Source organism: Pagrus pagrus, assembly GCF_965226575.1.
Source record: "Pagrus pagrus genome assembly, chromosome: 7".
NCBI classification, from domain to species: Eukaryota; Metazoa; Chordata; class Actinopteri; order Spariformes; family Sparidae; genus Pagrus; species Pagrus pagrus.
The window spans coordinates 19327757-19340474 of record NC_140191.1 but is presented as its reverse complement, the minus strand read 5'-3'; the positions used below and the strand labels follow the sequence as shown (position 1 = coordinate 19340474).

Genomic DNA, 12718 nt, shown 5'->3' with positions numbered 1-12718 from the left:
ATGACATAATTTAAATATACAGCTAGGGCTCCAGACTAACTTTTTACATTGGTTGCACTAATGTCGGTGCACCCAATAATACATTTTTACTGACTTACTTAACACATTATGTTTGATTGTAAACAAGAATAAAGGTGCAAATACACAATAGGTACACAACCAGAAATGGCGATAAACTCAAATGTTTGAAAAATAAACTGCTAAATTTCAGGCGCACCGTTGCACTTGACGGATTTTTAAAATAGTCACACCCTGGAGACGTGACAACGATTCACATTTCCGGAAAATCTTTCCTCGAAGGAGTGTCGCACACCTTTGTACATAAAAAAAGTGACAGGGTTATTGTGTAACTGAAAATATATAGTAGCTTAAGAGAGAAGTTCAAGCCCTTTTTCTGATTAAATGATGCGGCTGTGCGTCGGCTTGTCAGAGCTTGAAAAGCTGCCTAAATAGTCGGAGTCAGCCCAAAGGTGTGGGGCAAGAGAGGGACGGAAGCTGTTTTCCAACAAGCCTTTTGGTTGGCGCATACTGACACCTTAAGTCTCACTGCTGATATGGCTGTATGCCTTCTATAAGTTGTCTGCTGTGACTTGTCTGACTTCTGTCTCCCACTTTGCAGGGACAAGGTTTTCCTCTTGTACGTTAAAGTTATCTTATAATGATAGGGTTCATGTTAATTAAACTTAGGTTTAATTTAAATTCAGGACAAGGTGGGGCTGATTGTTAAGATTAATGCCAGGAGCAGGTATTGAATTACAAATGGGCATTTGGGTGTAACGGTTCACATGTTCCTGTGTTTGCTCACATATTTTTATACTATACATATCTCCTGTACACACAAATGCATACATATTTGAAATTTAGACAAGCACACACACACAGATAAAGGTTCACTCTCATTTCCTCTGTCACACACACACACACACACACACACACACACACACACCTGTCTAATTTAGTCCTCATGAATTTGCCAATATTTGATCCTTCAAATGCAGTACAATACTGTTACTTAGCAACATATTCTCATTATGTTAAAAGGCCGACCCTTGACCCTCTAAATCCCACAATATGATTGGCGGAGGCAGAACTTCAAAGAGCAGCTTAGGATTCCATGGCTCGGCTGCAGATAAGCTCTCATAATGAGAATAGTTATGGAGCATTGTAAAATGAAATATCGGGCTGTGTGTGTGTGTGTGTGTGTGTGTGTGTGTGTGTGTGTGTGTGTGTGTGTGTGTGTGTGTGTGTGTGTGTGTGTGTGTGTGTGTGTGTGTGTGTGTGTGTGTGTGTGTGTGTGTGTGTGTGTGCATGTGCGTGTGTGTGTGCGCGCAAGTTAAGAGATTAACAGTATGTATTCTGAAGTGAAGGCGAAGGTGTGCTCATTAGGAAGGTTGGGTGGGCGAGGGGGCACAGCAAAGCAAATGCGGAGAAAGTGTACCTGCACCTACACAACAGCTACCTTTATTTTATGCTAATTCCCCCCCCGGGCACACGGCACAGTAAAGTGAACGTACATGTTTCCGGTGAAGGACACAAACAGCTTTTTGGTCTGAAATGATGCAAAGGCAAATGAAAAGAGTTGGACTGTACAATAAAGTGAGAGAAAAACAATGTTTGCGAACCAGGTCTTGGATTATGTTGAAAGGTAAAGTCTGGACTAGATCCACTGCTGAATACAGTCTTTTATACATTAAACACACATCATTCCTCTCTGATCTAAATATAAGAGGTGCTTCAAATCCTGCAGCATCGAATGAATCGAGATTTAGTTCGATTCAACATGAACATACAATATGAGGAGCCTTGTATGGTTCTTTAGTTACTTCATTGATTCACTGAAGAATCTTAATGAAGGTTTTAATGCATTAATGCCTCAACTAAATTCAAACTTTTCCAGCTGAGGATCTGTTCATTATGAAAATTAAAACTGTGTAACCGACCGCTTTTTGTTGAAACGTTTTCATCTGAATAGAGAGGTCTCCTCATGGCCCCGTGCAGGAGTGGGTATAGAAAATAGATAAATGGATATAAACCTTCCGGGTGTCATTGTCTGTTTGTGCTGCAGACGGAGAGTGAGAAGCAGAGCTGGAAGCCGGTGCTGGTGGTGGTGACAGAGAAAGACCTGCTGCTGTTTGACAGTCTACCACGGGGCAGGGAGGCCTGGCAGAGCCCTGCACACACTTATCCACTTTTAGCAACACGGTAGGTCCACTCCCACATGTGCAAACATTACAAAAACAAACACAACATAAAATGTACTACCTATTTTTTGTGACTATTGTGTTCAATTACATTCCTAGTACAATAGGTCAAACTTGTGCTACAATACCACTCTATTTTAGGCCATTTTTAGCTACATTGCTACATTATATATCATCAAACATACTAAACTACATAGCTGAATATGGTAAAAAAAAAACTTTTTGGGGCACTACAGTTTGTAGCGCGTGCATTTCAGCAAAAGCAGAGAAAGGGGAAAAACGGGAAAACAAGAATGACAAGAAATTCCTTTTCTTACCGCAAGGTGCTTTGTCATAACAAGAGCTTTTCTTTATGACAGTTTATGTGTGTATGTGTTTATGCAGTCTGGTCCACTCCGGCCCCGACCGGGGGTCGCCTCACTCTGGCACGGAGCTTTTCTTTGCCACACGGACTGGCACACGACTTGGAATCGAGACTCACCTGTTCCGGGCTGAGACCACCAAGGATCTGTCAATGTGGACCAGACACATAGTCAATGGATGTCATTCCTCTGCTGAGATGATCAAAGAAGTCACTACGAGTGAGTGAGGCTACATCGCACACTTTAGAGTACCTTTAAAATGGAGAATGCAATGTACTTAGACACTTTAAACAGAGACAGGAGCCCACAGGAAGCATGTAGCGGTGGATGGAGTGGAGTGAGCAGCACAGGTCACTGTGCTCGATTCTTGGATGCTTCCAAAGATGTGTCCAGGCTTGCTGTAGCAAAGCATATCCTTAGAGATTTAGGAGGCTGCAAGGGTAAGTTTGGCCCGAGGTCCTGCAAGCCTTAAATAACGTCTAAATCCAGTGCATAAAGCAAAATGTATACAAACACACACATACAGGCTCCCACGTCTGCTCACAGACTGAGATAGAGGAGGGTTTATGATACAGTTTGACAGCCATATGGAAGATGTGGACAAAGGACTTGCTATTTATAGAAAGGAATGCTATTCTAGGTTGTGTATGTATGTGTGTGAGTGCTGTTTGGCATTGGGTATTAGCCGTCCAGGGAATTCCAACAGAATAACCCCCCACCCCTCTCTCCCTCTCCCTCTCCTTCTTCGCCTCCGTCTCTCTCCAAGCACAAAATGTCCTGGGAACTGCACTTCTCCCCTGGGCCTCCCTCCTCTCTCCATCTATGATAACACCATGCCAAATTAGGTTTCACTTCAGACTCCACTCATATATGAAGCAGCGGTATCCAGCAGCAAATGGATACAGGACCCCAACACGACTTCCTCATTGTCCTTGCGGTTTCCGCGTCATTTATCGCCTCCAAATTCTCGTTAAAACTCTGCTAAATGGTGTCTGCGGCCATTGATCCAGGTGTTAATGCCACGCTGTGATTAGCATGGCGAGGCTTGTTTCACGTCTGCAGTGATCGATTTGAATTTAACACTCTGATGTGTTTGTTAAAAGTCTGATATTGTATGTCACGGTAGTTAGTAAGGAAATGGGAATGTTAAAGGGACGTCTTATTTAATCCCATGACAAAACGCTGTCTAGACTGATGCATGCTGCTCAGTATTGACGTGTTGTAGCTTAAATGCAGCAGCGAAATCAACAGCTTTATCATTCTTATTCGTGTACTAACCCTAAACAGCATAAATCTGAGGAGAGGTACAGTTAAATAGATTTTTTGGCCCCATAGGGGGAGCAAGAATAGGCATCACAAACACATCCAGTAGATACAGTAACATTAGCTTTAATTTGAAGTATTGTATTTCTGACTAACTGATGAAAGTAATAAAAGTCCAATGTTGATTCTACTTTTAGCTCAACATGTTGTCACCTTATGGATGCAGTGTAATGCTAGTGCATCCGTTAGCAGCTAAAGAGCTACACTAACTTGTATTAACTTTAGCTGTCTGACATTTGCAGGTAGTTTACTCTGGATTTTAGCACTTTTTTACCTAAAACAGCCACCTGTCAAAAATAAACTCCAAAGCTGCAGTAAAATTCATACACATGTAGTCATTTGATCCATTGTTAACGTAACAATACTCAAAGTCTTGCTGAACTCTTTTAGGGTCTAGGAGAGAGTTTAGGAGGTATAGGCCTGATGTTTGATATGTTAACCATCTTAGTTTAGCGTGGTGGCATGCTTATTAGCATTAAACACAGGATTAAAGTACAGCAGAGACTGATGAGATGTCAGGGGTTAAGTGTCATTACATCCTGATCAAGCCATGGATGTCTGCAAAATTTTTTATAACAATCCATTTACTAGTTGTAGAGATGTTTCAACCCCATGGTGGTGCTAGAAGTCAGTGGCTCACCAAAATCATTCATCTTCTGGGGACCATGAATGTCTGCACGACAGCATGGCGATCGATGCAATAAATTTTGGGATATTTTAATTTGGACCAAAATGATTGACTGACGGACCGGCATCACCATTCGTAGAGCCATGCCTCCACTATAGATACAAATATTTGTTAAAGCAGCTTTATAGGCTAGTGATTTAGGATAGTGGCACCATAGGCCAAACTAATGAGGAAAAATGAGAATAGTTTTGAATATTTATTGCGCACGGTTGAATTTCTATCTGAAATATAACCCATAACTTCTCTGAAACAGTATGATATTAGCAGCAAGCCGTCACTGTCTTGTAATGGAAGTAGAACAGTAATTTACACTTCGCTGAGAAGGAGTGTGATTGTGCATACAAAGTGCATTCCCTCATTTGTCTGCAGTGGCCACCCGACGAGTTGATGAGCTGACCTTGTCACATCGTGATAAATCATTGTGATGTTTTATTCACTGTCAAGGCTCGTGACAAGGATTTGCTTTGAAGATAGATCAACTCTGTATCACTCACCGGGCAGCAGGCCATTCTTCGAGGGATTTTAAAGGGGAAAGTAATTTGTTCGGCTCTGAAATTAAATTTCGCAGACACTTGGCCTGCTGTCATTTCTGTTATTATGATGTCCAAGGTGACTTAAACCTTTCAGAGGTTATATTGATACTTTGAGCTGTTGGCGGGATAAGGCACTGCATCATGTAGTCACAACATCTGCTTATGTCTACTGCATATCTGCTCCCTTTAGAAACATTCAAAACAATCTCACTAAAGGGTCCATTTAGTAGATGATCCAGTGCTTTGATTCATGTCGGAGGAATTTGCCCATCAATCATGGTATTCCAGATGTTCATGATTCATTTTTTCTTTGAGCACTTTAAAGGTCCATTTTCCCAACAACTACTGATGCTTTGGGTTGGTGGATGACTCCAACCTACTAACCCAAAGCACCAGTATTGGGCCTTTAAAGCTGTGTTTGAACCACCGGCATCAGCAAGATTATAGCCCAACCCGACGGACATAAGGAGAATGAGAATGGGATTTTTTTTGTCTGCCACAACACTTTCCACAGTGTGTTACAAATGTTGACCAACAGGAGCACAGAACATTCCTCGGTGTCTACCTGTAAACGTGGCAAAACGAAAGACGAATGATGGTGTTGGTGCCCCGAAGGGGAACTGTGAAACAGACGGAAGGTCACTGTTGCTTTTCCTTTCTTTTTTAGGCTTTTGTGAATTGCAATGATGGGATGGGGACCAACATGTGGTACGTCATGCCTTTTAGCCAAGTCAGAGCAAGAATTTATAACTCTGTAATTCCCTAATCTGATACAGTGTCCATCGAAACAGACATAAATATTGTGTAGTCTTACATGTACAAACACCACATTAACTGGCTGTTTGAGAGCCCAAGGACAGCTACTGTATTAACCTTGTGTTGACATTGTTTTATCAACTGCTGTGGCCAAGGTCAAGAATAAACTTTGAAGAACAGATTAAAATCATTATTTTATGACCAGCTTCAGATTTTGTGTTTAACATCAGTAGTCCCATCTCCCCCTGCACACCCACAGCCCTCTTGTTAATGTTGTTGTCAAAGGTGACAGCTGTAAAACTTGTTAAATTGTCTCTGCGGCCGACTGGGGCTCCTTAATGAAAAGGTAAACAGCCTAATGACTCAAAAAAGCAATTCTACCTCAGTGGCTGTGGAAAATTAACCCAGTAACCTGCTGTGACACCTGAAATTTAGCGCAGTGGGATGCAATTTAAAAAAAGTATTTTACCTGCTGCTAATGTCATCTGCAAACAAATGTGAACGCAGAGTTTTCTGCCCTGTAATAACCTTTTAGCGTTTCGACCTGTTGTGATGGTAACACAGTTTGTGTCCCCCTCCTCTCTCTGTCTCTCTGTCCCTCATTCATTTAGTTCCTCTCAGTGTTATCACTCTCTGCCCCTCCTTCCCTCCCTCTGTCTTTTCCACTCTCCATCAGGCAGAAAGAAGGCCTTTTGTTGCAGCCTGAAAAGCCCCTTTCTCTGTGTGTATGTGTGTGTATGTGTGTGTACTCTGGTGGGAAACGCTGCTCGCCCCACAGATCAAGGCTCTCAGGTAGAAGAGTAGAGTTTCGGGTCTAATTTTCGCTCCTGAACACAACAAAGACCCCGGCACTCTTTGCCCCATTTACAACTGTTGTGCCATTAGGGAGACGTTTGTCCTGCCAGATTGTTTATACATCATTAGAATGATATTACACATTATGAGAGTCATTTTTCATCATGAATGGGATGTCTTCAGGGTTCCAGGGATATTACACTGTGTGTTTGACTCTGTGTGTGTGTGTGTGCGCCTCATTTCTCTGTTTGATTCAGTGTCTTTCTTATCAACATTACTTCCTGAAGTTGTACGCCTCTGTTGGTTTAGTGTGTTTCACAGCTGATAAAGACAGGAGAAATCACAGTAATATTCTGCTCTGCTGTTGACACAAAAAAAGAGTCTAAAACCAACACTAGTACCGCCTCCTGTAGGTCCCAACACCTCACCTGATCACAGTGGTTTGAAGCCAGCATTTCCTCTGTAGCTTTGTTATGTAAAAAATGTAAATTACTGTATACTACAAGAAATTATTAATACATTCTGTTACATTTTCCTGTTCAAACACATAATGAGGGGTTGGACAAAATAAGGTAGACACTTCATTAAAAAAGAAAAAGAACCTAAACCTTCAAGGATGCGGAATCAGCATCGCAAGCACTTGTGCAAAAATGGTTTATACAAGGTTGCAAGATGATTAATAGTATTCCTATAACAGCCCGACTTGAGAGAGATTCCCATCTCTTTGAAAGCAGTTTATCTGTGTTCGACAAAGAAAAGCTTTTCAGTCAGAAGCGCTTCAAGAAATTGTCCTTTTATAGACGATAGTTATACAGTGAGATTTGGTGAAAAATGCTCCACTCTTTGTGGGCTGTCGGAAAATCGCAGTAGCATTGAGGATTTTGCCGGGGGAACTGGGACAAAAGGGGACAGTATGCTCCATCACAGCTGCTTCTCCATCAAAACAGCTTCAGAAACCCCTGTCCTGTGAATACCTGGCTTTTTACTCTACCTTCATGCATAGCCTATCAACACTTGATTTCCATTACATTGTTGGACAGCATGTCATAAGAACTAGGTCTGATCGAGTATACCCTTGCCTTGCCCAAAAGGAGGGAGAAGAGGTGTCACAGAGAGCTGGAATAGCCAGCATCATTTGCATGAAATATCAGAAGATTAATAGTGCCAAGTGTAAGGCTGTTACAGCTACATTAATAAAATGTGGCATTACTAGTCAGCTGAGAGTCAAGTAGCTGATGATGTTGTAAGCTATGCTCCATTAATAATTTTTGAGACAAAAGTGGGCTCTGATAGGTCAGCTCTCACAGGTCTGAGCAGGCATATGCATTTGCTCTGCTGGGGCCTCATGTACTAAGACTTGCGTGGATTTCCTACTGAAACATGGCGTACGCTAGAATCCAGAAACTGTCGTACGCACAAAAAAAATCAGATGTATCAAAGTGTGCGTACGCGTCGATCCAAGCACTTTTCCTTTGTACATCCCAATCAACGTGGAATTGAGCGCACATGTAGACGTAAGAAACTCCTCCCTGTCCACGCCCTCATTTAAATATGCAAATCAATTTAAATAGGCGGGGATTCCCCTCTCTGCACCATCAGATTTACACCATGAGTAAAGGGAAGAAGCCCAACTTCACCGAGTCTGAGCTCGAAACGCTATTAAAAAAAGTCGAGATGCGAAGATCTGTATTATTTGGTCGCCTCTCGCCAGGGATAAATACCAAAAAAGAAAAAAAAAAAAAAAAGAAATGTGAGTGGGAGCGTGTGTGTGAGGCAATGAACGCTGTGGGGTCGGAGCAGCGCACACTCACTGAAATTAAAAATAACAAATGGTCCGACGTGGAGGTGGAGGTGAAGCGGAGGATTTCTGCCCAATAGCATGTGAAATAGATTTCGTTTCCTTTGTTCATGCACCGCTTGATTGAATCACTATTACTTTTTTCAAAAGGAATAATATATATTTATATATTTATTTTAAAATATAAGTGCCACCGTTAGTGGGAAACAAACAGAAGGACAAAACAACTTCATTACAAGGATTGACGAGACGGATCACACTTATATTAATGACTGCAGAAGTGCGTCGTGGCTACTGCAGTGTGACATTTCCAACTTTACGCACACGTTTAATGACACAAATACTGAACACAAGGAGACAATAAAGGGCTTGTTAGATAGCTCTGCCACTCTATTTTCACCAGGGAAAAACAAATGCACATATTTGAATGCACGTGCCCAAAGGCATTGTGCTGGTTTACATTCGGGGCGCAATTAAACGGATTTAGTCACCGAGAAGCCACCCATCGCGCACCGTGCCAGCCTCCAGCCTGTTACCAACCATGCTATTGGTAAGAATGAACGAGTCATGTTGAACCAGGCCACCTTGCCACGATGTTGGTGAGCTGCATTTGCGCATCACATATTTGAACATTAATTGAATGAAAATGTTTCCTGTTGACAAAAACAAATTATTCCTTTGATGGCGCTTTTATAGCAACATGTGTGCAGGGAAACCGGCTTTTGCTGCAAATTGCGCTTTAATGTTGGCCTGTTCAACAGCATTGTATGGGAATTTGATGTACCGGGATGACATTCTTATGATCCCACACCTGTGTGGGCACGGACAACCCCTGGCTCCTGGCTGTGTTTCGTTCTAGGGCCGGCCGCAGCTCTGCGCACAGCTCCAGTAACACTGGCCTCGGCAACCTAAAACGACTCATGAGCCAGTTGTCGTCATTTGCCAACAGATCTTCCCGTTCTCTAAACACCCTCTCATGTCTGATATTACCATTTGCGATGTCTTCTAACAAGGCCAAGGCTGCCGTTGTTAATGGCATTTTTTCATCACTTTGCGCATGCTTTTATCATTTATGATCCATATGATTGAAAACGCGTGTGTTAATTGTCCGTGTCTCTGATGTAATGTGCACACATTACTCTGAGGACAAATTGTTTAAACATAATTAACAGTTTCACAGCATCACCTCAGAGTGTCGCCAAAGGAACAATAGCTGTAGAAACGTGCGTACGCCAGCCATGAAGCTGCCGTGGGGCACCGCACATTTCCACGGTCATTTCACTTTTGATACATCTGAACGTTGGCGTGGAAAATGACGTACGCCACTTTTTTGTGCGTACGCAACATTGATACATGAGGCCCCTGGTGTTTTTGCCATTAGAGCCACGCCAGGGGCACGGACAGTTGTGACATCACATGTGTTGTTAAAAGTCATACTTAAAGTGACTACGAGGAACTTTAAAGTGTTTATGAAACAGTCTTTTGATTCCTCTGATGATTATAAATGACCTGTAACAGCAAACGAGATCATCGGCGAAAAGACTGCTGTTTTTATATAGTTATTATTAATGCCTGTGCTCGGGTCCGATCACATATATCACATATATCATAAAAATACATCACCTCATCGTGATCCATCCTGCGGTCTCTCTGTCACTCGCTTCCAAAACGCAGGCGCTAGCAAAGATCTTCACAACAGGCGCTGGTGTCGTACCGCTTTTGTCAAAAGGGGCCGCTAGAATCAACAAAAACTGAAAGTTCCTCGTAAGTAAAAGTAAAGATATCATTGCCTCCAAAATGTAGTGGAGTAGAAGTATAAAATAGCAGAAAACGAAAATACACAAGTAAGTACAAGTAACTCAAAATTGTACTTAAGTACAGTACTTGAGTAAATGTACTTGTCCTGGCGGCTCATTTAGATGCAGGGTCTTTGCATAAGGGCCGTGTGCATTCCTCTGTGGATTGAACCTTATGATACTTTTTAACAGTTTTTATGTAAGTTGCACCTAGACCTGCTTTATCATTAAAAAGAGACATGGGAAAACTCAGTTTCTACAACATGGGGCCTTTAAAATACCTCTTTTACAGCTGGCAGCTGCCGCTTATTGGCAGTGGATCTAATAAAAGACCACCTTTGGAGCAGTAATTGTGATAAAGTGCATTTTTTTAAAGTGTTTTCATGATTTTATGTAGTAAACCACGTTGAGAAAATGATGTCAGGTGTTCTTGTTAATGTTTAAAATATGTAGAACGCGATCAGATGGCAAAAAATTGAAACAATCACAGGAAATCAACATCAATTTAACGTGCGTCTCTATGACTTGATTACGCTGTCGTGCAGAAAAACCCATCCATCTGCTACTCTGTGCAGGGTAAATTAAACTCACAAGAATTATTTGCCAACTGTGTTTGACCATAGTCTAGTGTGTGTGTGTGTGTGGGTGTGTGTGTGTGTGTGTGTGTGTGTGTTACTGTGTACACATTTGCCAACCTTGCTTTCATAATCGCTTCCAGATAAAGAGACGAACGAGGCAGGGATTTAGGTGTGTATAGGGCGATTAGCGTGGTTTGACTTATGACGTGGTTAGGTAGTCAGAGAATCTGTCTGTTGACAGTCGGACAAAAGAGACCGAAGCATGCAACAGCGAGCGACAACACACACACGTACATATATGTAAACAATCATCCATAGGTATTCTGGAGCCCACAGAGAGAAGAAGACACACACTCATATATGCATCTCCATCTCTCTTTCACACATACACACATCCACACATTAAACACACTCTCGCTGACATATGTACCCACATGCAAACACACACACTCCCCTCCCTGTACATGCACACACATCCTGCTCCGGCTGTCTGCAAACAATGGAAAGATAACAACTCTCTCCTCGCTCTTGGTGTCACACAAACACGCCGCTCAGTGGATCAGATGTCGTCCAGAGAGAGAGGCTTATGCTGTAAATGAAGTTTTCAGCACGAAGCCTTCATGTCTGCCTGGGGGTGGAGGGGGCGGGGGAGGGGAGAGCGAGGGAACTCTTGCTGTCAAGACACTGAAAAATAAGACTAAATGCAGCTAGATCACACTGCGTGGCGACGAGACAGGTTTGTCATTACAGCAGAGGAAAGTGGTGAGTAAATTGAGAGAGAAGATAAAGATGGTAGACTCCGCTTTCAGCCAGACGCACGCTGTGAAGAGAGAGCGGGAGAGAAAGGGATGAGGAATGTTGTACAACAGATAAATTACACTTTCAGCAGGATGGTCTCCATGTGAAGAGGGGAGTCTGTCACTGAAATGTAACAGACAGTGTTGGGCAAGTAAAAAATGTAATAAATGGCTTTAAAAGTAATAATATACTAATAATGAACTACGTAATCAATCAATCAATCAATCAAACTTAATTTCTAGAATTTCTAGATACAGAAGGCAGCCTCCCCTGCTCTAGAGTTAGTACGAGGGATGGTTAAAAGGCCGCTGCCGGTGGACCTGAGAGTTCTTGCTGGTTCATATCTAATGAGCATGTCTTTTATATACTGAGGTGCGAGGCCATTTAGAGCTTTGTATACAAGTAGCAGAATCTTAAAATCAATTCTAGTTTTGACAGGGGGTCAATGCAGAGATCTAAGAACAGGTGTAATATGTTCAAACTTTTTTGTTCCAGTGAGAACGCCTGCAGCCGCATTTTGAATTAACTGTAATCGCTGTACAGCTGAGGAGGGAGCTTGGTAGGCCAGTGAATAGACCATTACAGTAGTCTAGTCTACTTGGTATGAATGCATGGATTATTTTTTCAGAGTCCGCTTTTGACAGGAAGCCTCTTTAATTTTGAAATATTTTTTAGATGATAAAAAGCTGATTTTGTAATGTGATTGATATGGCTCTTAAAGTTTAGATCACCGTCTATGATTACACCCAGATTTCTGGCTTCACTTTGCTCTCCAGGGACAGAGAACTGAGATGAGCTGCGATTCTCTGTCTCTGAGCCTTTGCACCAAAGATGAGTATTTCCATTTTATCTTTGTTCAGTTGTAAAAAGTTCTGTGACATCCACAGATTGATATCATCAATACACTGAGTTAGGGAGTGAATGGGATGTAGGTCATCCGGAGATAGAGTAATGCGTTACTGATTGCAGTTCTTGAATCAAAATAACTGCAGACGTATGATTAAGGGTTATAAAATGGATCATGTTGTTTTATAACGGGTAATTAAATCAGATCAAGTTTATTGCAGTTCATAACAAATTCAGTGGTGGG

The 12718-nt window shown here is 42.0% G+C and overlaps 1 protein-coding gene across 1 annotated transcript in view; it reads left to right on the top strand.

The window, feature by feature from the left end:
- Positions 1-12718, top strand: part of sntb1 (syntrophin, basic 1) — a 44871-nt gene that overhangs the window by 23658 nt on the left and 8495 nt on the right. Inside the window, exons 5-6 of the mRNA XM_084356696.1 lie at positions 2066-2202; positions 2586-2782. Of these exons, the coding sequence (XP_084212822.1) occupies positions 2066-2202; positions 2586-2782 (334 nt within the window). The remainder of the gene's footprint in view (positions 1-2065; positions 2203-2585; positions 2783-12718) is intronic.